At 47.7% G+C, this 22,767-nt stretch overlaps 1 protein-coding gene and 1 non-coding gene across 2 annotated transcripts; one reads left to right on the forward strand and one right to left on the reverse strand.

Annotated features, from left to right (window-relative positions):
* Positions 1-752: 752 nt before the first annotated feature.
* Positions 753-22,655, reverse strand: LOC115326223 (T-complex protein 1 subunit beta). The gene is made up of 11 exons (XM_029987033.4): positions 22,585-22,655; positions 21,107-21,260; positions 20,290-20,404; positions 18,010-18,199; positions 12,631-12,833; positions 9,967-10,151; positions 6,049-6,196; positions 3,464-3,678; positions 2,877-3,014; positions 1,965-2,064; positions 753-1,035 (listed from the first exon to the last, which is right to left on the reverse strand). Exons 2-11 carry the CDS (start codon positions 21,251-21,253, stop codon positions 866-868), a joined length of 1,611 nt encoding a protein of 536 aa, XP_029842893.1. The 5' UTR covers positions 21,254-21,260; positions 22,585-22,655; the 3' UTR covers positions 753-865.
* On the forward strand, positions 12,421-12,505 carry Trnas-uga. The gene has a single exon. It is a non-coding gene; the product is annotated as a tRNA-Ser (tRNA).
* Positions 22,656-22,767: the final 112 nt, after the last annotated feature.

Below are 22,767 nucleotides of genomic sequence, written 5' to 3' on the forward strand. Positions count from 1 at the left end.
TTTGCACAACAAGCCTTCGTCAGATTACGGGCACTTTTACCGGAATAGACCCTTTCCGAAATTTAGTGCCATCTGGTGGCTGAAATGGCGTTTTAACTTTTGCCATACGAATGGCGGCAATTAACCCGTAGCCTGCAGTATTTTATCGGGCACCGTCACTTTTGCCTGTCAACGGCAGACTAGAATAAACTTTTCGCTATACAGGTTTTTCTGGATAATTTCTTCCAGTGGTCGATTCTTACAACGATGCAACCAGTCAGAACGAGGCGCCAACCCAGAAAGACGCCTTGATAAAGTTCTATAAGTCAAGGGGTTTCGAAGTCGATTTTGTCCCACTAACAGGTTCACTGGGCTCGAATTAGAGAAATGAACACTTACGCAGCGCTCCATTTCATTTATTCAACCCTTAAAGGCCCAATGGGCATTACATAAGGGGGGACAAGGAATATAAAATCAAAAATACAGAACACCGCACGAAGCGAGCATTCAATTCCGGTTTTGCAACGTGCTAACGTCTAGAATGTATAGGCCTCGAATCCTCAGCTTAGGAGTATCTTCAACATGTTCCTTCATCAGTAAATAGAAAGCCGCCATTGGTATGGCGCATATGCCATTTTTCAGGTGATGATGATAGTGATCAAAGTGGCCAGACTGAATTTCGGAAAGGGTCTATTCAAACCCGCAATTGGGGACCCATAGGCCAGCGCTTTGCCACAAAGTCAACGAGGTGCGGAAATCACACAAAGGCCAGGTAGCAGACAGATTCTTTTTATTAGCAAATAATAAAACAAACTCAAAACGAATGGCAGGTCCGGCCCTGCCTTAAATTACGTTCCATCGATCTCGGCCCGACGTGCTCCCCGGCTCAGTGACTCCTGTCGGGGTGGCGCTGGCGCGGGGCAGCCTTGATGATGTTGTCCACCCGCAAGATCATCTCTGCCGCCTCAGAAGCGCTCAGCAGCACCTGGCGCTTCACCACAAAAGCCTCTGTCACACCCAGCTTGCACATGTCGTCCACGCAGCCCTCCGTCATGTCTGAAGAACAAGAAAAAAAAAAAAAAAAAAAAAAAACAATTGCGTGAGAATTTTTGTGGCAGTCTTATTTTGCACAAATATTCAGAATAGGGGATCAGGTACAAGCATCAGAGAACAAATTTTAGTTTTTTCTTTTCGGCGCAACAATGAATTATGTGTTGCAGAACACCCATTTTTCCACCCAAATATAGGTACCAGATGCCAAAGTTTCAGAGGTTGCCGTGACCCAATTTAAATGCCGTTCGCGATTATCTGAAATTTTCAACGAGGGAATGAGGCCCGTCTCCAGTGGACGACACTGTACAGCTGCAACGGAAGAAGAACAGCACGAGTGACCGATGACCGGTGCGGCAAAATGGCGACACGCGGTGCTATTGTTCCCGAGCGCGCCGATAGCGAGAGTGCCAGTCACGTTCCATGTCCGCACGCGAGGGTGGCCGGCAGAAAATTAAGGGATAGGATAGCTTTCAAAATACGAGTTTTAGCATGGGCTGCTTTCCGTCGGCCACCCCCGCTTTGAGATATGGAACTATCGCGGGAACAATAGCGCCGCGTGTCGCCATTCTTCCGCTCTGGGCGTCGGTCACTTGTGCTACTCTTTTCCAGTGCAGCTGTACGTCTCAAGGTATCCTTAAGTTTTATTGGCCGCTATTTTCTCGTTGGAAATTTCTCAAAATCACTTATAACTTTTTAATCAGATCACGGCAAGCTCTGAAACACAAACGTCTGCTGCAGACCGCTGGAGCCACGCCTGGGCCGAGACTGAGCACACGCCAATGGATAGTTTATTTTTGGTGAATAAAAATCGCTGCAATCGTTTTTTCAGAAACCCTGCTTATTTGCAACAAACATCTTTGAAGATCCAAGCGAATCTTGAAAGAGGAACGGACACAAAAAAAATTGACAAAAGCACGTTTGAGTAGGCTTACTGATGCCGGCAGTCTTCTTGCCTTCCGAATGAGCGGCCCTGAGCTCAGACACGAGCTGGGCACTGTCGAAGCCGGCGTTGTCGGCAATGATCGTCGGAATCTGAGCGGAGACAAATCACAATGATCAAAAATTGTGCGACGACAATCGCAGCTCTTTTTCCGCCAACCCATACAAGCCGGGCACCGTTTAAACAAAACGAATGACGAGTTTGGTATTGACCCCACATAGCGTCATCAATCAGAAAGTGCTTCCGAGTCCTATTCTAGATTAACCTCCCAAGAGGAAAGAATAACCGGGACTGTTTTAGGGCAGAGTTCATTTCCCACTTAATAACACAAAACAAGCAATAATAATATGCACACAGTTTCTAGACGACTAGATACAAGCTTCTCTTTTCATCAAAAATTTATGCCACGGCAAAGCGACTCGTGTTGGCTAAGCAAGGAGTAGACAGAGAAGGAAAGCAAGCTCCCCAACCATTTGAACCGGGCTCCCTTCATTCCCATCATGTAGGGGAAAGGCTCCCCAACTTTTCCGTGCTCGAGGAATGCCTGTCACTCTTGATCGATAGCCAAGGGGCTGTGCTGTCGAACCGTGGGAAATTTCCAACCCTGCTGGGAAAACCTAGCTCCAAGGGACAAGTATGAACTTAATTTGAATGCATCTAAAATATAAAATTTTTTTAATTGACATATATTCCCTACTTTACATGCATCCAAATTTGATTTCCTTTTGTCCCTCGCAGCTATGTTTACGAGAAATTACCCCAATTCGGCAACACAGCCACCCAGTCTCAATATTGATGCGTTACAACTTGCGATGCAAGGTAATTCTAAATTTACACCGGCCTTTCACAGCACACACAAAGGTATTCGTGTTCAACCGCCCTGCAGCAAGGAGTTCGAACGAACCTGTCTGAGAGCCCTGGCAAACCCCTCCATGGCGAGGGACTCCTTCCCCGGCGTAGACTCGGCCAGCTTCGACACAGCCGATGCCATCAGCATCTCCGAGCTGCCCCCGCCGAACACCACCCGGTTGTCCTTCACAACCTACAGAAGGAAACATTGCAGGTAGTCGGTCGCTCCTCCAATGCCAACCCCTGCTGCACTCAGCAAGATTCATGAATAAAGCAGTCTAAAATACTGCCACACACAGTGTAAACACAGCCTAGCATATGCCGAAAGCAACGGCCCCGGCACGCAAATTGGAGCATTACAGGGAGGCGTGCGACAACATACTACAGTAGGAGCGCGCACTCCTCTTATGGAAAGCTGTCGCGGACTTTGCTACGTCGCTTCGATAGGCCTGACAGAGACATTAGCTGTTGGCGTTCACCAGGTCACGCTGAAATGGAGTATACACGTTTGCAAGTACGGTCTCAGGGCGCTGCCCTCTTGCTCCGTGGGGTGCGCTCTTGGGCGTGGCCATAATCCGATTGCCATGCCTTAGTGATGCTTCGTAATCGGATTGCGACATAGGCTCGAGGGGGACGGCTCACCTGCGAGAGGACGCAAAGGGCGTCGTGGAGCGAGCGCTCAGCCTCGTCCAGGATCTGCTGGGTGGCGCCCCGGAGCACGATGGTGCAGGCCTCCCCCAGGGGTACCCCCGAGAACTTGAGCAGCTTGTCCTCGCCGATCATCACCTCCTCGATCAGGTCGCACGTGCCCAGCCGCACCAGCTCGGGGCTCGCAAACGTCGACACTATCTCGCCGCCTAAGGAGGAAGAGGGAGACCGTTTGGGGACCCCCGTGTCCTCGTCCGCTAGCACGGGGAAGTCCAACTGGAATGCACCCTCCCACGCCCTCTAGAGCTGTGACCCATCACAAATATAAAATGTTGCATCAAGAATACTCCCCCTCCCTATCACGCCGGCTTTTCAAAATGCTACAAGCATCCCAACTTCAGTGCATAAACAGCAATATATGTACTCACAAATGATGCTGAAAGTTTAGTTAATATAGTCGGGCTGAATCAGCTAACTAATCTAAAAAGCATCACACACACAAAAAAAAAAAAAAAGCATGGAAGCAGGAATGATTGTTCCTAATGACTTAAGTGAGCTTGTTTGTTAGAGCAGCTTCTCAAAATTAGGCAAAGTTTGGGCACTGGAACTCTCAGTTCTAGCTCTATGTTTGAGCTGTGACCAGTACTTTGCTTTCAATGACGCTACCACAAAGAAGCCAAGTTTGCATCTTTTTTTTTCTTTTTTTTTTTTCAAGTTCCAGAGTCGCTTTGCGACTCACAGTTTGGGAAACACTGCCCTAGCTTGAAATCTCTGGACTTGATGCAACCCCTATCTGCCCTGAATTTCAAACCAAAAAATCCCTTATAGTCTGTATTGGTTCAATAGCAGTGTAGAAGACAACAGACATTTTAAGCAGTAATGTGCATAGTATGGGCATTCGGCTCATAGTTATGCATGAATGGGCGGCTCAAATATATTATACTAAAATAGCACTTAAACAAGAGAAACACCTTAATTGGAGACAGGGATGGCTGACGATATTTGGAAACTCGGGGAAACCATGGGAATACTCAAAGAAAACCATGGGGATACTCTGGGAAACTCCCGGGTACTCAGAAATTCAGTTTGAGAACCACTGTCCCAAACAACGTGCTCACTGGAGCAACTTGCTGGCCACAGAGACCGAAACGGCAGCAACGACGCATCACCGGAGGACAAGCACAACTAATGCAAGCAGAAGGCCCTTGTCCTTATTCTTCCCCATCTGCAATTGGTGGATCACAAACGCTGTGACCTACTTATCCACATCTCGGCTTTGTCGCTGTCCGGAATAGAGGTAAAATTTTTGCGGTGGCCGTCCTTGAAGCCATTTACTCTGCTGCAGTCTGAAACCATCCTCGAACGTTCGAAGCGCCAGAAAAGGCCGATCCACACGACAAGCTGATCCGCGGACAGATTGATCACGTGACGACATGTCCGCGGTTCGTCCGTCTCCCAAGTGTATCCACACGAGGGAGACGATGAGCAGATGCCAGCGAGGATGGACCAAACTTGTTCGCCACCCCACAGTGCTGCGAAACTCCAACATCACACCCTGGCACCATTGTCCAAGAGAGAAATCGACATTTGCTACCGCGATAAAGAATCATATGCCGCTGTTATGTACAGATCCAGACAAAACACCGGGACAGGCTTCGCGCGAAGCGGTACTAACTTTACTAACCCAAAGCATGACAGTGACACAGGCATGGTCCTGCTCGAGAAAGCCTCGGCGTAGACACGACAAAGTTCTGAGCACGCGGAGGGGCGTTAGGAGATGCCTTCACGCACTCCGTGCTCGTGCACAACACTCAAACACACCACATCCACAAGAGAGGTCTTGCTCGGCAAAATCCTGATTGGACGTGCAAGAATTATCGCGGTGTGCTAGATGAGTTTTGACGGGAGCTTCTTGAAATGGACCCGGGGGAGTAGCGGAACCTGCGTCGCATCAGCCGGACAAAGTTTCTGGAGTTTCTTTTACGCGTGGAACCAAGAATCACGTGACAAAATGAATGAATGAATGCACAAAACACAACGATGCACCATTTTGGTTTTAAACGCCCAGAAGCAAAAAACCAAGAAAGATATGCACCCGTTGCCAGACTAAACACTTTTCAAGTCAATCTCCCGCCAAAAGTCCGCGAGTGAAAAAGGCGCTAGACTTTATCAGGCTGCGTGTCACGGGACGAGGCGCGGATCGCAGGAATCGGTGACGTGCCAGTCACGTGGTACACGGTTCGCGGACGAAAATCACGATTCGGTCCGTCGTGTGAATCGGCTAAAAACAAATAAATGGCCAGAGATCTTGCGTGGTATAAATGAACCGTTCGTCACAGGAACCTTGAATGCTAGCAGTTGTGATAGACTATAAGAAAGAAGGTAGAGGAATTTTCTTTCGAGAGTTTTTTTTCCCAAGTCATGGAAGGAAAATCAACCAGTGGTTTAGGTATTAAAATGGCTTTCTACCTGCCTCCCATACAGATGACGACAAAAAAAAAAAAAAAAAAAAGTACAGCAATTGCAAAATAACTGGGGAAACAAATGAGAACCAGAAACCAAAGGATCACAAAAAGTACCGGTGACAAGGGCCAGGCGCTCAATGCCGTCGAAGTCGGCGTGCTCGATGGCCATGACGCCGGCATCGGCGAACAGCTGTTCCGGGTAGTTGTAGATGAGCTGGCGGTTGATGAACACAGAGATGTTGTGCTTCAGGATCTGGTCAACCTGTGGACGAGGAGAGGAAGGAGGTGGGTCACAAACGGATGATAGTCGCATCTGTGCGAAGACCGCTCCTTTGTAAGTTTGGCAAAACTGAAACATAAGATTGACCACACTCGATAAACAGCAACAGCACCTACCGTATTTATTCGAATACAGGTCGATCTTTTTTTTTTCGTAAATGTTGTCAAAAATTAAGGGTCGACCTATAATCGTGACCAAAGAATTTCAACCTAATTCTAGACCAAAATTTGAAACCCTACCGAGGGTATGGAGCTATCAATCACCTAGCCGGCGTCGCGGTAGAGCCGCGCGGCTTCTTGTTTCAAAAAGCTTTTGATGCACAAAAACAACCGAACAGCAGCAGCCAACAGCCCGTGGCCGCCGGCTACGGCTCTCGCACACTTTCCTCGGGCGTTTCGCCATCACGCCTGTAGCGTTCCCCTCGCTGGGCAAGGGAGAAGGGGAGGGAGAGGAACGCGATGCACTTTGCACTCCTATGCGCTCCATTCCTCTCTCCCTCGCAAACGCGCAAAAAAAAAAAAAAAAAAAAAAAAAAAAACTGAGGTATTTTAGTTTGTTTTTTTCGGCGGGTCGCGTGTAGCTCACGGGGCTCGCAGAGTTGCTCGTGTCTTTGTATTTGGTCTTTGGTCGCTCGCCCGTCTCCCCCTTCTTTCGTTTCTTCATGTCGTCATTTTACAACGGTGTCAGTGAGGTATTGTTGTCAATTTGCAAGGATGTCTACCACGCTGACGAAGCTTCAGACGACGATATGTCCGGAAGTTCTGACGATGAATAAGTTTTGACATCGCCCTCTGATTTAGCTGAGAGTGCTGTTAATAAAGGTTTGTTTCTTTTGCCCTAACTAAAAAAAAAACTAAAAAAAAAACTAAAAAAAAAGGTCGACCTATATTTTGAATTTTTTTTTCATTCTCGGTGGGCTCAATAAATAGGGGTCGACCTATTTTCGGGTAAATACGGGAAAAATAATAATTATTTTAAATATCCTAAAAAGAAAAAAAGTACAGACATTAAAGGGATACTTCAACGAAATTTGAAATATACCCGTAGTGTTAAAAAATAGGCTGAATATGATCCACAATATCCGTAAATCACAACCGCATGTTTGTATTTTGAGCTTAGTGGCTGTATTTTTCATCATAGACGGCCAACCCTGGCAAGCGCTTGGCAAACAGCCAGCGGAAACCACGTGACATTTAACGCGATCGTGACGTAGGTCGTCTCGGGACGAGCAAAGCTACAGAGGCTGACGTTGAGAGGATGGCCTAGTCGTTTCAGCAACCGAAGCGGCTGCTTTTGTAGGAATTTTGAGTGACGGGTTAATCTTCTATAATCTTGTAGAGGGACAATAGCGACTTCTGGGTCACACAAAAGAGACTCTGTGGAAGAGGGGAGTTCCTCCTTCCCCTCTTCTCTCGTCGTAGCCGGAAGCGAGACAGATACCGTCACTACCTCTCAAGGTTCCTAGACGGGTATTACAAACGAGGCATTAGTGACATCCACCAGGTGCTCTTTGCTAATCGTTTAAATCGTTTTAAAATTCCTTTTCGTGACTTTTTTAAGAAGATATTTGTGTGCTCGATGTGATACTGCTCCTTTGAACACATAAAGACCAAAAAAAAAGCGCCGAAATTTTGTTGTAGTATCCCTTTAAAGGGCAACTTCGTTCAATTCCAAAGATTTCGGGATAATGATTGATTTCGCATTAAATAGCCCTAATAAAAGACACTACGTCGTTTGCTTCGCGAAAAATGGGGTATATATTTTTTAATTTAATTTTAAACACGAGCGGAAATCGAAACCGAAACTTCGGCTTCGTCCGGCTACATTGGCCTCGGGCCGCCAAGAACATGGCCATCACGTGGTACGAGATGTCACGTGATCCTCGGCCTAACGACGGGCGGAGGGATTGGGGTGGGCGTGTGGCAGGCGCAAGTGTCGTCTGCATTGCACTCTTCGCCACGTTTTGGTGTCTATAACATTCAATTATTTCAGCACAACTGCGGCATAAGTCTGCGCACACGGTGTCCGTACTGTGGACGAAACTTCGAGAGGCAATAATCAGAAACGGTGAGACGACGACGGCGGCTGTGACGCAGAAGACGGCGGTAACGGCGGGGCTACGGCGGGCTCCCAAGAAGCGCGCTGCGCCAGGCACGTTACACCAACCACATGGACACTGCCGAGCGTCGAGAGGTAACGTTGCTGACATCATGCGCTACGCTCGCCCTGAGAAGTAAAGAGAAGCAAAAGGGGGGCAATGGTGATGACGTTTAGCTCAATGTTGGCTACGCCCACACGAAGCCTTGACTGCGCTGTTGGTTGCGCCTGAATTCGCCCGCTCGAGTCAGCCGATTCGGCAACTTTGCGAGTTGAAAAGTTTGCCGGATCGTTTAAGAAACATTTAGGCAGAACTTCGTCGCAATATTTGACGTGCGGTCTTCCTAGGCAACACTGAAGAGGACTGCATTGTTTTTTCAAAACCATAAAGGAAGCAAAGTTGACCTTTAAATACTAGAAAGGTGACAATCCTTTCTAGTTTTAATGTTTTATCAGAAACAAAAATTAACACAGGCAGAAAATACCTACAAAATACAGAAAGGCAAGTGAGCCTTCGCTTTATACAGATTTCATTCGATTTGCCTGCCCCAGGTGCACTCGGTGCAGGCTGCCATATTCAACTTACGGGAGCACCTTGTCTGAACACACATGCGGAGGTACTTTTTCTTCATTGCGCTACACTTTTCAGCCCCAATGCAGGCTGGTGTAAGTAAATCAAATGAGCCCGAAGTTGAATTTCGGTATAACAAAACTTAATTTAGCGAAATTCCCAATGTAACACAATTTTTTCGTATTTCTAGTTCACTTCCACTGTAACCTATATGGCATGCAAGTTCGTCTGCTCCTTGCACACCTCAAGCGTTTGTTTGCCCTCCAAATGTGCCCACGTGCTTTTGTTTTCCCTCCAACCTCATCCAATGTTGGCACGCACTTGGCTGCCCCGTCATCGCGCATCCTTAACGGACTCTTTATGTTGCACATTAATTGGCATGCCACTCCTTGCATTCCAACGTGCGGAAGGCACTTCTTGAAACACCCGCTCGGCGTATGTACTTTTCTTTCTTCTCGGTTTGGTGAGCCAGTTTTGCATTGCTGTTTCGATTTAACGAAAACTTGGCACGCTGCACACAAAACCATCCCAAAAAGAATAAAAAAACAAATCTAAGCTGGAACAGATTTTACCATTCCAACTATACTCTGTCTCATCCTACGATGGACTAAAGGCCAAAGCCACAGGCCGCCAGGTCCAATCACGTTCCACGCTATACTATGACACGCTTAACATTGATTAGGGGTGGACGAATAATGCTCTGAATCCAAAAGCGCCGCATCATTTCTATAGCTTTGACGCTGCAAAGAACCTATATGTCGTGGCTTTCTTTGCGATGTAAAATTGTTGAGTCACTCAGTGCTCTTCAGTTTGAACCACTGTCCACCCATCCCCTCATCAGTGATCCGAGACGCGGGCACCCGTACGTGTATCTAAGCGAAATACCGCACAACTTCTAAGTGGCTCGTGATTGGATCTCGCAATCCGTAGCTTTTGCCTTTAGTCCATCATAGGGTGAGACGAAGTATAGAGCCTCCTAAGACAAACATAAAAAAGGTGGTCTCTGCCTTCCTTCCAAAAAGAAACTTTCCATGGTGAGTCTCACCACGGGACAATGCCAAACTCGGGTCCAAGCCCGCCTCACCTTCTCCTTCATCTTGACCTTCTCCGCGAGCTCCATGTCTGCGATGGCGGCCACGGACTCGACGCGCACCCGGCTCCCAAACACCTTCACCTTGTCCGCGTCCATCGGGGTGTTGGCAATCAAGATACGGGCTTTCTCCACCCGCTTGGGCTGGTGCACTCCGGGCTTCTTGTCCAGCAGGAAGCCTGCACCATGCAAGCCAATCGCCCCCATTGGCACCCCATCTCTTCGTCTTCCTTGGTCTACGGCCCTGGGCTCTCAAACCCTTTGATCTCAAGGAACACCCCACCCGGTGGCAACAAGTTCGCCGAACAACGCTTCATCGACAGATTGTTTTGCTGACATGCGCCATCCTGATGTTTTTGCAACAAGCTTTTTGAGTCTTTCCTGGTTTACGGGAGGCGAGAAAGGAGAGGGGGGAAGGGAGCCTAAGCACGCCTTAGTGTATCATGCGCCACTTTTTGACGGCCTATCAGTGTAGCGTCACAGGGGCATGTGTCAACAAAACATAGTGTCGACAAAACCGCGTGTCCATAAAACATCTGACAACGAAAAGTTGTCCCCCGAAAGAAGTTTCCACGAAACACGTTTGAAACGAAATGATAGGGACACATCCCCCCTGCCCACAACAGCAGCCGAGAAACCCCTCCCGGTCTCAACGCTGATGCAGTAAAAAAGTGCAGAAGTCTACAGACCATGTAGACAAGAATGCACATACTGGTGAGTGTTTGGCTTATAGCTATACGTCAATGGATGCCTAAGATCTGCTAAGAGAGCGCCTAAACTCGAAACACATATTGCTGAAGGGAAGGGACGGTCAGGGAAATTCGGGTATTTGGGGAATTTGCTACTAGGGGGGGGGGTTTCCTCAGAGTTTCAAAATTTTCTCGACTGCCCCTTCTCCTAGGTAATGAGTATTTTCAGTTTAAACACTGTTTTAGAAGACCCGAGGCACCACCCACAGATACACGACTATGTTGCAAACATTCCTTAGTAAGTGCACTTATACCTACAAGGTCTGTAGGCTTCTGCGCTGCTTCACCGCATTTGTGCAGAGACTGGGATGAACAGTTCCATGGCTGCCATACAAGAGACAGGCGTTCCTCGAAATGGAAAGGTTTGAGGAACTTCTCAAACTTTGATGCCTCGAGGAACGCCCGGCTGAGGAGCCCTTTCTACTCTCAGCAGGGAAGAAGACTGAGGGCCCCCCTAAACAGTAATCGAGATAGTAGGTTGCGATCGACTCGTGATCACGAGTCAACGAGTAGCTCAGGTCCGCTACAGTAGTGCTTAATCAGAAAAAACGCAAGTTTATGCGTTGTACAGGAATGTAAAGAAAACTTGGGAGCCCGTACAACCCCTGGGGGTACTCTAGGGTACCACGAAAACCCAAGATTTATCCTTCTGACACGCTGTAGTCAAGTTGTTACCAAAATATAACTCACGCTTGCAGTTAGAACTAGAAATATTTTCATCTCATACCTACTTTGAAAACTACACTTTTGGTTTCTGTGTTTCTTTTCCTCATTTCGCATGGCAGCGATTTTGAAGCGGAGGGCAAGATCGGTGGCACATCGTCGTTTGTGACTGCCACGTCTGCTTCCACGGGTCTGGCACGCGCTCGAACTCGGATAGCTGCGGCGAGTCTGATGATGAAGCCAGATCATCGCATTTCAGTTCTAGTGACCTGTACTTCACCCCATTGAGAAACTGCTTAGCTCAATGGCATGTTGGTTATGAGGGTTGACTCGATTTTTGCTCTACCAAAATTTGTCTGAGCTAGAACTCTCATTTTTGCAGAGCTCTGTGTTGTGTAAATGGGGAACATTTAGTACTTTTTAAATTTTCATTTTTGGTGCTTTCTCTTTTCTTTTTCGAGATATAGCCCTACCTTTGCCCAGTTTGAAGCAATTTTTATTGCGTTCGACAAACTAGACATTTCATTAGAATTCAAATATCTGGTTTGATGTTTGCATCATCCAGAAGTCCATTTATTCAGCTTTATTTCAATGTATGGAATCATACCGTAAACCTCATAGTTTCCACAGGAAAAAAACAACATAACAAGCCACACAAAACAGGCAGTTTTTCCCACTGTCAGGAAAGAGCAAAAGGTTAATTAAAAAAATGACCGCATTTCCACGTGGTGAATGATGTTGATTGGGGCAAAGCTCTGGTGGTGCCGATGATACTGATTTTGTTCATAGGTAGTGCTGATGGTGCTGATTTTTTTTATTGCTCATAGGTAGTGCTGAGTTCCGGGTTGCGTTTCGACTTCATTATTACAGCTTTATGGTCGGTGAAATGCAGAGCCAGTGGTTCTTCTAGCGGATCCATCCATTTGACCGCAGCGCCCTCTCCTGTATAGATGTTGAGCGGCTACATGCAAAGTTTCATCCATGACATCCCCAGCTCTTGAGTTACTACCACATCCCAGAGCCCCCTACTCGTCCCGCAGTCGTGGCCGAGTGGTTAAAAGGCGATGGACTTGAAAATCCATTGGAGTCTCCCCGCACAGGTTCGAATCCTGTCGACTGCGGAAATCTTTTTTTTCTTTTTTTTAAGAAGACAGATGGGACAAACGGACGGACAAGGCTAGACCCCAAGGAGCTTCACCCCTAAAACAGCCGTGCAAGAGAATAGTTTGAAAGCGGGGCGGATCACCTTCTTCGAGGTAGGAGTCCGTCAGGCTGCCTCCCAGCTTTTTGATGATCTGGATGGCATCGAGGTTCCCGGAGCCCTTCAGGCGCATCACTGCGTCCACCGACAGCTTGGCAAAGAACTCCTGGTGCTGGGACAGGATCTTGGAGCCCAGGGTCGTCCGGGCAATGTTTAGCACGTCCTCGCGGAACTGCTCCGCATTCGCGCTGCACGTGACAATGTTCACCACAATAATGCATAAAGAAAATGGGGAAGTTCTCCGAAAAGGTACCAAAAATTTGAGAAAATAAAAACGTCTTGAACTATTTGAAAGTCTCGGAATGGCAGCCAGCGTCTTGTAAAGATACTTATTTAGGACGCCGAAGAAGCCAAGTCAGCTGCCACTTTCGTTGTTTTTCCGGGAGGCTTTTCTGAAGAAACTTTGCAATTTCGCCAGTTTCATCTATGCTTCGTTTGACTGCACTACGGGCCACAGACAAATCTACGAAACATTGGCAGTAATGGAAGTGGCATTTGACCTTTTGTGGCAGTTTTTGTAGCAGGCAAAACATTAGATTGGAACAGTCACTGATCCTTTCGGAGCAAATGCCAACATCTGTTAGCACCTCACTTGAAAATGAAAAAAGTGATTGTATCAATAAATGAGCTAATCTTTGATAATGACTCAGGGTTCCTTTTTGATACTGGAGCATATTACTTATTATATTTTGAAATAAGAATAAATAGGGTGTCAAAGAGACACAGAGCATTCTTTTTAGAAATAAGGCTCTATACTCGGCAACAAATTTTCTTGGCAATGCAGTGGAAGGTACGTTCCGCGTCCCCTCTCCCATTTTGAGTGTACACAGGCTCTCCTCTTCTCCTCGGAAATGGGGGAGGAGGAGAGCCTGCGTACACTCAAAATAGAAGAGGGGACGCGGGACGTACCTTCCACTGCATTGCCAAGAAAAGTTGTCGCGGAGTATAGTCATAGAAGGTTCTATCTACAATGGGTACTACAAAATAGATGAAAAATGAATGATAGTCCAACACTTCAGGAGGCATAAAACTTTTCTCCTCTCGTACTTTAACAGCAGATAGTTTATTTATCCTGTATATATCAGTCCTGTAAAATGTCTACGATAGCCAGCTTGTCTATCTACAAAATATGTTCCCCAAGGTTCATGAACTTACCAAACTCACACTCTCATTACGAACTGCCAAAACAACTGCCCCCAAATATTATGGAAATCTACACTTGCGCACATGACACTGCTGCTTAGCGACATTGGAACCAGAGTGAAGCCAAAGTTCGCCATTTTTTTTATCAATAGTAACAACCTTGACTACCATTTATTCAAATATGGATTCGCATGTTTCTTTTCTCGGCACAGATATTTAAAATTGGAGATCAGCCTTCCATGAAGACAAAAAGAAGTAGACCTAGAACAGTACTGGGCATAATTATCGAGCTATTGCGGAAACTCAGGCGCTCCCCCATGTCAGTCGCTGCATCTGGCACTGCGGTGCGAAGCGGTGAAGCTCGACACGGGCGCGCACTGTTGAGAGGCGGGACTGAGGCTCGCAGCAGACGCAATAATTAAGCGATCTCATTGGAAGTACAAGACCCCGGTTCTGTCTTATCACAGTAGCCGCCACCCTACAATTTGGCAATATTTTCTCGCAACCCTAAATCCTTACGTCACCGACGTGGAAATTTAGATGATGTCGGCGATCGATCTGCCAGCGCACCGACCGACAAGCATACCTTCAAAACTTCGCTTCACCTTAATTTAAAGAGACAATGAAGGCAATTTCGGATATTTTTTTGGCGATTGAACTGGGTTCCAGGCACGTCTCGGGCCACGTTGCCCGAATTTCAGCCGAAACCGGCGCTTGCGTGCTGCGCAAATCAATTATACGGTCGCGGTAATAATCGTACTGGAATCGATTGGGGCGACGCCCCGAGACTTGCGGGAGAAGCGGAGCTCGGGTGACCGATGCGGGGCCAAGAAGCGCGACGTCACAAGAGACGCGTCAGCGATTGGTCGAAACGAGCCCTCAATCACGTCTTGGTTCGCGATTTTTAGGAATACTGTTCTAATTTCCGCTTGAATAACCCTGAAAAGTATAAATCGATCCAGCAATCATTACTAAACCGTAAATAAACAGAATAATTGTTTTACTCTTTGCTGCGCTGGACGCGAAACGGGCAATGAGCAACTGCGGGCAAACAAAACAAAAAAAACACGCGGGAGACGTTTGGTTTTGGTTTCAGATGTCGGTGTTGTGTTTACTTTGGGAACACGGTACTCAAAGGATTCTGCAAAATGGTAGTCATGCCAAATTTGTGCGCTGTAGATGACTGTTGTAACGGTCGACTGAAGACCAGTATTCGTTCGGGCAACGCTAGTTTTCACGTGTGGGTAGCTCTTCGGCTGTTCGTGTTCTTTGACGACGAAAAGAGAGGACGTCCGACTTTGGTGAAAACCAAAAATGGTGCTGTTTATTTTCCCCTTCTAGGGGAGCATCCCCGCGGAGGAACCGGTTCCCACTGCCGCTTCCTCCTCAGCATCTCCCCCGTGCCCCTGTTTTTCGGCAACGCGCCGCTCTCGTCTCGCTGCGCGAATGTTATTCACTCCTACCCTGCTCGGACCCTGCTCGTTGCCGGCTGGGCGGTCTCCGTCCAGTGATGGCGGAGGCCGCCACACACATACTCCCGTTCCGTTGGTGTTAGGCCACAAAAGGGAAGTCCGAACTCGCTCGCGAGAGCGGCATTGTTGTCCATGTTAATAGATTCGACGAAACAACCGCGCCATCGCGCTGCTATAACCCACCTCTCCAAAATACCACCGATACCGACTATTCACACTTGACGTCACTCCCTACGTCACCTCAGTTTTCAAAGACCCAGAAATAAGAATGGAGAGAGTTTAGTTTCGGTTTCTTCAGTTCTTTCGTAGGCACAGAAATACGAGTCACAAATGTCTACAAAAAAATTAGGCGGCGTGCTAGGTTCCCAAGAAGCCTAAAAACACCATTTAAAAAAATTAAACAAAATTGTCTTCATTGTCCCTTTAAAGCGCAGCCACTGCTATGAGCCATGGGACCAACCAGCACCAAAGCACGACCATCATGGCATTCGTTCATCTTCCTGCGCGTGGTCTTTTATCGACGAAATGAATCGAGTGCAGCGAATGTACCGTGACTTGAGCTTTTAGTATGTGTTCATATGTGTTTGAACGAGCCTTCAACTGTACTCTTACCGAAATAAAAAAAAAAAAAAAAGTATGATGAGTATGGATGCTTTGAAATACAGTACTTGTACCATTTTCCTTTCCTGCTACTTCCCTAAATAGTAAAGTCAACCAATAATATTTTTCTTTTTTGCTTTGCTTATCTAACTGCAGGTGTGGCGCAATACTTAGCAAAAATGGCACTTTGGTGCAAGATGTAGCAGACTTTTCAATTGGAGCACAATTTGGCACAAATGATGTAGCACTTCCCACGCTGCAGTGGAGCAATCCAATGCCATACGCGACCTTCGGGATGGGTGTGGCAATGCACGGTGCGCATGGCAGGGTGTCTAGCAAATTATCATTTTGAAATTCCCAGACTTTTCCAGGTTTTCCCTGACAATTTCAGGTGAAATTCCCTGACAGTTAAATATATAAGACCATTACAACACAAGGCATTGAGCACTGTGAGGATCATTTTGCACAGGCTTATTCCAGCTTGCATATTCCGAAATATTCGGTTTCGTCCAGCCCGGATTAAACGAGCACTTCCTTGCCGCCGACATCGTCAGTGAAGAGGCCACTTCCAAAAATGCAATGAAAACATGACGCTCAACCACACACGTCAATGACAGCATGGCAGCCAGGTGCAAACCTTCGGATACTTTCGGCTTAAGGCTTGGATTAGATTGGGGTCTACGGCTTTTCCATTTGTTACTAAATCTAGTAGCTCTAACTGGATCTAGCCTAGTGTGGCGCCCTCAATCCAATCCAATCCAAGGCTTGGCTTGAGTGGGTTTGTCGGCTGTTCCCTCTGCATCGGGTAGCACACTCCACACTGGGTGAGCAGAGCCTGCGCTCTGCTCTAAGCAGAATTTATTGCCCATGTTTCTGCCCCCAAGTCTTCAGGTCTTTGCTGAGGGCACTTGATGGCATCTCCGGCTTATTTTCCCTGACTGGGCTCGTTTTTTTACATAACCACTGACAATTCCCCGATTTTTCCCGGTAATTAAAATTTCCCTGGCTATTCCGAGTTTTCCCGGTCCCTAGACACCCTGGCATGGTCGCACAATGCGTTCACAGCGGTGGATTGCCTGGAATGGCCCGTAGCATACATCGCGATCCATGTAAGGCAAAACGGAGTTCTCCCGTCACCACGGTTGCGGGACAATTTAGTCGTTCCAAGTACTATCGCTGCAACACTTGTTCAAAAGCGCAGCATAGGGTAATGACCGTACAAATCCATGACAGTAGGCAGTGCCTGTTCACGGCAAAACTAAAGGACGACTACGGTCACAAGCGGGATAAAATGGCAGGGAGGTCCTCCAGTGCGCGTTTTCCACCTTCGAGTAATGCCCCAGAGTCTTGCGAGCGTCGACGGTGCATGTGCAGCCAAAGCACGATGGAAGGAGGACGAGTGGAAGCTGAAGGCCGAGCATCCGTAAGAGCTTGCGACTATCGGTCGGCGACTACGGTACACCAACTCGTCTGCCGACCCTACAGAGCCACACAAGGATGCGCAGGAAAGGATGCCGGGTCACATACAATTCCCCTTCACCCCCCCTCCGGCGACAGAGTTGTAAACGAGCACAGCAAGGTGCTTTGTTTCTCCGAGTAGGCGACCGTGGTATCAAACATTATACAAGCTTGATCATGCTAATGAAGGCTGGTAAGTACAAAATGTGCGATTGGAATTCCAGGGAAGAACAGAAGGGCACCCAAAAGGCAGTGCCCAACGAAGATTTGCTCTCAATTCCAACACAGGCCGTAAGATGGCAAGGCACAACGGGAAAGGCTGCGAAGCGAGCCACGGGAATTGCTTCACTTTTGCATGCTCTGAACCCCTCCCCTCCCTTCCCCCCTCTCTCTCCCTTCCCCCCTCCCTCCCTCTTCCTCCCCCCCCCCCCCAACCGACTCTGGATAGCTCAGTCAGCAAAGCCCTTGTCTCGCAATATGAAGGTCAAGAGACTCAAGTCTTTTTAGATGTTTCTCTAAGGGTGTAACGCCTTTCAGTGTCAGTTTCTCATTGCAGTCGGCGGTTAGAGATCTCCGTGGAAATCGGCCAATAAAACACATTCAGCGTTAAAACTAGACCGGCAACACTGAGACGCGGCGCACGAATGTCTCGAAGTTGCCGGTCTGTCTCGACGCCAGGCTCTACACCCACCTGTGGTCGGCCGCAAATGCCTCCAGCGCCTGGCGCGCCACGGCCGTGGCCTTGCGCCACCCGGCCACGATGGTCTGGGGGTGGAGCTTCTTGGAGATGAGCTGCTCCGCCTCCTTGAGCAGCTCAGAGGCCAGCACCGTCACAGACGTTGTGCCGTCCCCAACCTCGTCGTCCTGCACCTTGGAGATGTCTGCGCACATGACGCACCCCCCACAAAGATCCCCTGTAGCGTTGAGATGCTCCGACGACGCGGGAACAAAATTGAAAAGGGCGTTTCATTGCTGCGTTTCCGTTTCTTGCCCAACCTATCGAACAAACCGCAAAACGAAAGTTGTTGGCGGGGAACTGTCTCTCTGGCACGTCGTGGGATTGGCTATCAGCTAAACTAATTTTTTCTTTTTTGCGGTACCTCAAACATTCTTGAGCTTAGAACTCTCGGGAGGCTGACTCGGCAAGGTCATATGTTGGCCTCCTCGTCTATTACACTCGGGGTAAAAGTAATCACAAACCCTCTAGAAGCATGGTGGAGCGCTCCTTCATGATCACGCATGCGGCAATATGGCTCCTTTGAATTCAACCTTTCGACAGCTCAATTAAAGGGTAACTGCAAAGAAAAAAAGGTGTTTTTTTAAACAGCCTATTAGGACAAGCATGTCATAAAACAAATCTTCCACGAAAAAAGAATTTTTTTCTAGCAATATTTACGCCGCAGGACGTAATTTAGTCAAAGTCACGGAATAGCTGCTATACGTCACGGAGTGACGTATAGCAGCCACTCCGTGACGTGTAATACCAACTTTGTGGGACAAAATAGTTGCAAACTAAAATGAATCTCGCGCAATAAATATTGCTGTAAAAGATTTTGTTTTTGGCAGAAGATTTGTTTTGTGACATGCTTGTCCCAATTAGGCTGTTTAAAAATGCACTTTTTTTCTTTGCAGTTACCCTTTAAGCGGCCCTCCGGAGCTTTCTGCGATCGTCTGTTTATGTTGTTATATTGCGTAGTAGGTGCAAGTTAATATGTATACAAAGTTTTAGATTACATAACCGTTTATTAAGCAGATGGCAGAAGAAATATATCGGGACTATTTTCTCTTGGAAGACAGTCCCCCATTCCCTGCCCATCGCTAAAACTTGACCAATGGAAATGCTGCATCTTGCGGCAAATGCGAAAGTTATTATTGCAACACTTTCTAAGCCCGTTGTAAATTAGAGTTTGAGAAAAACGTAAACTGAATGTGGTGCGGGAAACATAGTCCGCAATTATCGCTCTAAAACCAGCGAACTATGTTTTCTCCCCGCAAGCTTGTTGCTAGGGGGTGATGCGTCGGCGCGTCGGCTCGTCTGCCTCCCGGGGTGTCTGCAGGCGTGCGTTTCTGGGACACGTGTTCCTTCTTCCCGTGGATCATCACCCCGAAGCCAGCTTTGCGATCCTTCCACGTCAACAAGTCAAACTTTTCCTTGTCATCTGTGGAATGCGACGGTGCGGTGCGACGAACGACGACTGCCGAGCACAAAGTCCGGAGAGACTCCTCCGCGGGTCGGCGGTCGGCCGCGTTGGTGACGACAATGACGCCGGAATCCTTCGCTTGTTATTGGCTGACACGTAAAGAGAAGCCGCTCCCGTTTTCCGGGGTCATCTCAGAAAAAGGGGCGTGCTGGGGACTTTGATAGCAATTTTAATAGGGAAATACGCTGCGCATGACCGTAATTTTATGATTTTTAGGATCCTTAGGGCCTGTAAATTGAGTTACCGCCAAAAATAGACCATCGCCGAACGCTCTGGAGGGCACCTTTAAGCGCATTACCCGTCGCAGCGTGACAATTCCTCAGTTGTTTCTTCCGTTAAGGAGTGGGACCCCATCAGATCAGGGAGAAGACATGCTGTTGAAAAAGATATGAACACGAGAATCGTAAACGCCCCTCTAGCTCAGCGACTGGCGTACGCAAACTCCTACTGAATCTCGAAGAACGAGCTGTTCATCCGAGCGCTCGTCAGCCAAAGTGACGGTATCATTTCCCGGTCCCTGTACATGTTTGCGAGTGCGGCCTTGGGGCGACGCCATCTTCCTCAGTTGGGGTGCGCTTGGGCGCGGCCATAATCCGTTTATGACGCCTTAACCTATGTAATTAGATAGTGCCGTGTCCAAGCCCACCCCAAGCGAGGAAGATGGCGCCGTCCTGAGGCCATACTTGCAAACAAACGTGTATGGTGACAGTCCACGCCCGAATCGGTCGTGCGACGCATCGCGGTATTCGCGAAGCGCTCATCTCACTCACCCACGAGGATCTTGGCGGCGGGGTTGTCGATGCCAATGGCCTTGAGGATGGTAGCCCCGTCGTTGGTCACCTCCACCTTGCTCTCCCCGCGGTTGTTGCACATCAGGATCTTGTCCTGCACGCAGGAATATTTTCAAAAGTGTCAACTGCATTCCGTCCTGTCCGTTAACCTCCACCAAAACAGAGAAACGAAGTGTAGGAATGGCAGCCTACGCCGATGCACTAAGAACAGCGCTGACCTGAAGATAACCTATCGCCGTCGCAGCACTTTATCCCCATTATGTATAGCAGGAAGTCAGTGCTTCATGAGTGAAATCAGCACACAGGCTCTACTTTTTTTTGGCATGCTATTTATTACCCCCAAATTCAAAACAGCCACTGAGAAGACGGCAAGTGAAGGAGATAACAAAAGCAACATTAAAATTTTCCCGTACTTTTTACGGAGGTGACCTGGCATGCTGTGCGACTTGCAAGTCAAGCATGCAGTCTAAAAAAACACTATTTTGTGCACGCTTTTTTTTTTGTGTTTCGCTCAGCCGAGCTTAATTGGCATTTATTTAGCACCATGAAAAACAAGCCATAATGCGCTCATAGTGCAGCAATTGACGTCATTGTTTTTAGTCTTGCCGGTAAAGCCCCTCAGACCAAATTTAAAACCAATAACTTTGCCGGAAAAAAAAAAAAAAGAAAATGTTGCGATTTGAGTTTGTAGTTTAGATGTGTCCATTAATCTCCGAAACCAATTTTGAGGCAATTCCGTGCCGTCGAAATTTCACCTTTAACACGCCAAAACGACGCATTGCCCGCCAACGCTTACCATGCCCTTGGGCCCGAGGGTGCTCTTCATGAGGTCCCCGATGGCGATGGCACCGACAAACGACGACAACCGGGCGGTCTCGGCCTTCTCCTCCTCCGCTTCCCCTTTCAGGATGCGAACCGCATTGAGGCTTCCCACGTTGGCCATGGCTGTTCTGCGACGCACGAAACCAAGCGTCGCCCCGATGCACATCAGACCATAGAACATTAGGAGAGCAAATAAGCGGAAAATACATCACCGAGATGAAATAATCCTCTCCTCACCCCTCAACACAGCAAACGTCTATTCATTAGATGCTTCGCTGCCACGGTGGCGATTGACCATAGCGAGGTCAGGTACGTGCTTTGGCTCTTTCACCAGAAAAAGCAGAGAAGTGAATGCAATGGCCGAGTTTCTCGCAATGGCCGAGTACCTCAGCCATTGCGAGGAACTAGGAGTTTTTTCAGCATCTATTATTTTGACGAGTCTAACATGAAAAGCGCATTTCTCTGGCCATCCAATAGCCGTTCTTGTTTTCCTCTCGTTCTTTTTTCTTTTTTTTTTTTGCTTGGAACATGCATTTAAGTGGTTAATATGTCCGAACAAGGAGAACCTGCGTTTTCCAGAAACGCCCTGCTCGATTGTGTGGACAAAATAACTCTCGGTGTACGACTCCTGGCGTCGGCGACATCCCACGGCTGCTCGACTATGGAGCCTCTCAACAAACAAACAAAACTATCGGGTAATCTTCGCTAACTACACCAAGACCTCCGTAACACCTGACGGAACCTCACACGTTACGATAAGTAAACGAGCGCGCTACGATCGACCAGACCTGGAAAAGTAATCGGCTATTAGGTTTCCGTTCACTCAAATTTGATCGGAGCGCACAGCAACGCGTTGTAGATGTATTGTAAAAAAAAGTTCGTTTGCCCATATATGGTGTGGGGCTGGACGGTACAACCACCGCTGCCTACGCATCCGTTGCTCGTCTGACATGGCGGTAGGTCCCTACGACTGCGTTATAAACGCGTGAACTTAACGAAACTCGAGAGTTCATTACGTGAACAAATATTCGAGCCTATGAAAGCTAACAAGAGAACAAGCTTGACGGGAATCCATTGAATGGCACTGCGCGGCTGCAACAAAGCCGGCGTTGTCAAAACGCGCTTTCTTTTTGTAGATCACTGCTACAAGCGGCACGTCAGCTAGCTTTCTGCGTAGCGTAAATGATGTATCGCAACTAAATTGACGGTTAGGAATGAGGAAAAGCTCTCGAATGAATGAGAGCAAACGTTGTTGCAGGCCCAAACCAAACCTCAAGGATCCGCACGTGTCGATAGAAGTTGCGAGAACGTTTAAGGGACGCTGTGGAGAAAACATGGTCTGTCCGTGAACAATTGACGGCACGGTATCCCTTTTAGAAAGTTGGAACGCGAGATTTCGATTTAAAACAAAGAACTTCGTCTTCTTTCCGCTTAAATACCGATGAAACTTACCGGTTAGGGCAACAAAGCAGGAGGCGACGCCAAAAAAATTACGCACGGGAACGACTGCTGATCCAGTCGCTCCTTAGCGGCCTCAGTTGTAGAACTACCACGCGTCCTTTAAAATTAAAATTAAAATAAAATCAGTTCAATAAACACCCAAAGTATTTTAATTATTTTATAATAAAATTTTAC

This window comes from Ixodes scapularis, unplaced genomic scaffold (assembly GCF_016920785.2).
Source record: "Ixodes scapularis isolate PalLabHiFi unplaced genomic scaffold, ASM1692078v2 PGA_scaffold4__175_contigs__length_147842914, whole genome shotgun sequence".
Classification (NCBI taxonomy): Eukaryota; Metazoa; Arthropoda; class Arachnida; order Ixodida; family Ixodidae; genus Ixodes; species Ixodes scapularis.

Excerpts from the sequence above, each read along its gene's own strand:
- LOC115326223 (XM_029987033.4), bottom strand. The coding sequence starts at position 21,253 with ATGGCCAACGTGGGAAGCCTCAATGCGGTTCGCATCCTGAAAGGGGAA. Across the intron at positions 6,197-9,966 it reads AGGTCAAGATGAAGGAGAAG|GTTGACCAGATCCTGAAGCA; the intron begins GTGAGGCGGGCT and ends CCTCGTCCACAG. Across the intron at positions 3,679-6,048 it reads GCGCCTGGCCCTTGTCACCG|GCGGCGAGATAGTGTCGACG; the intron begins GTACTTTTTGTG and ends CTTCCTCCTTAG.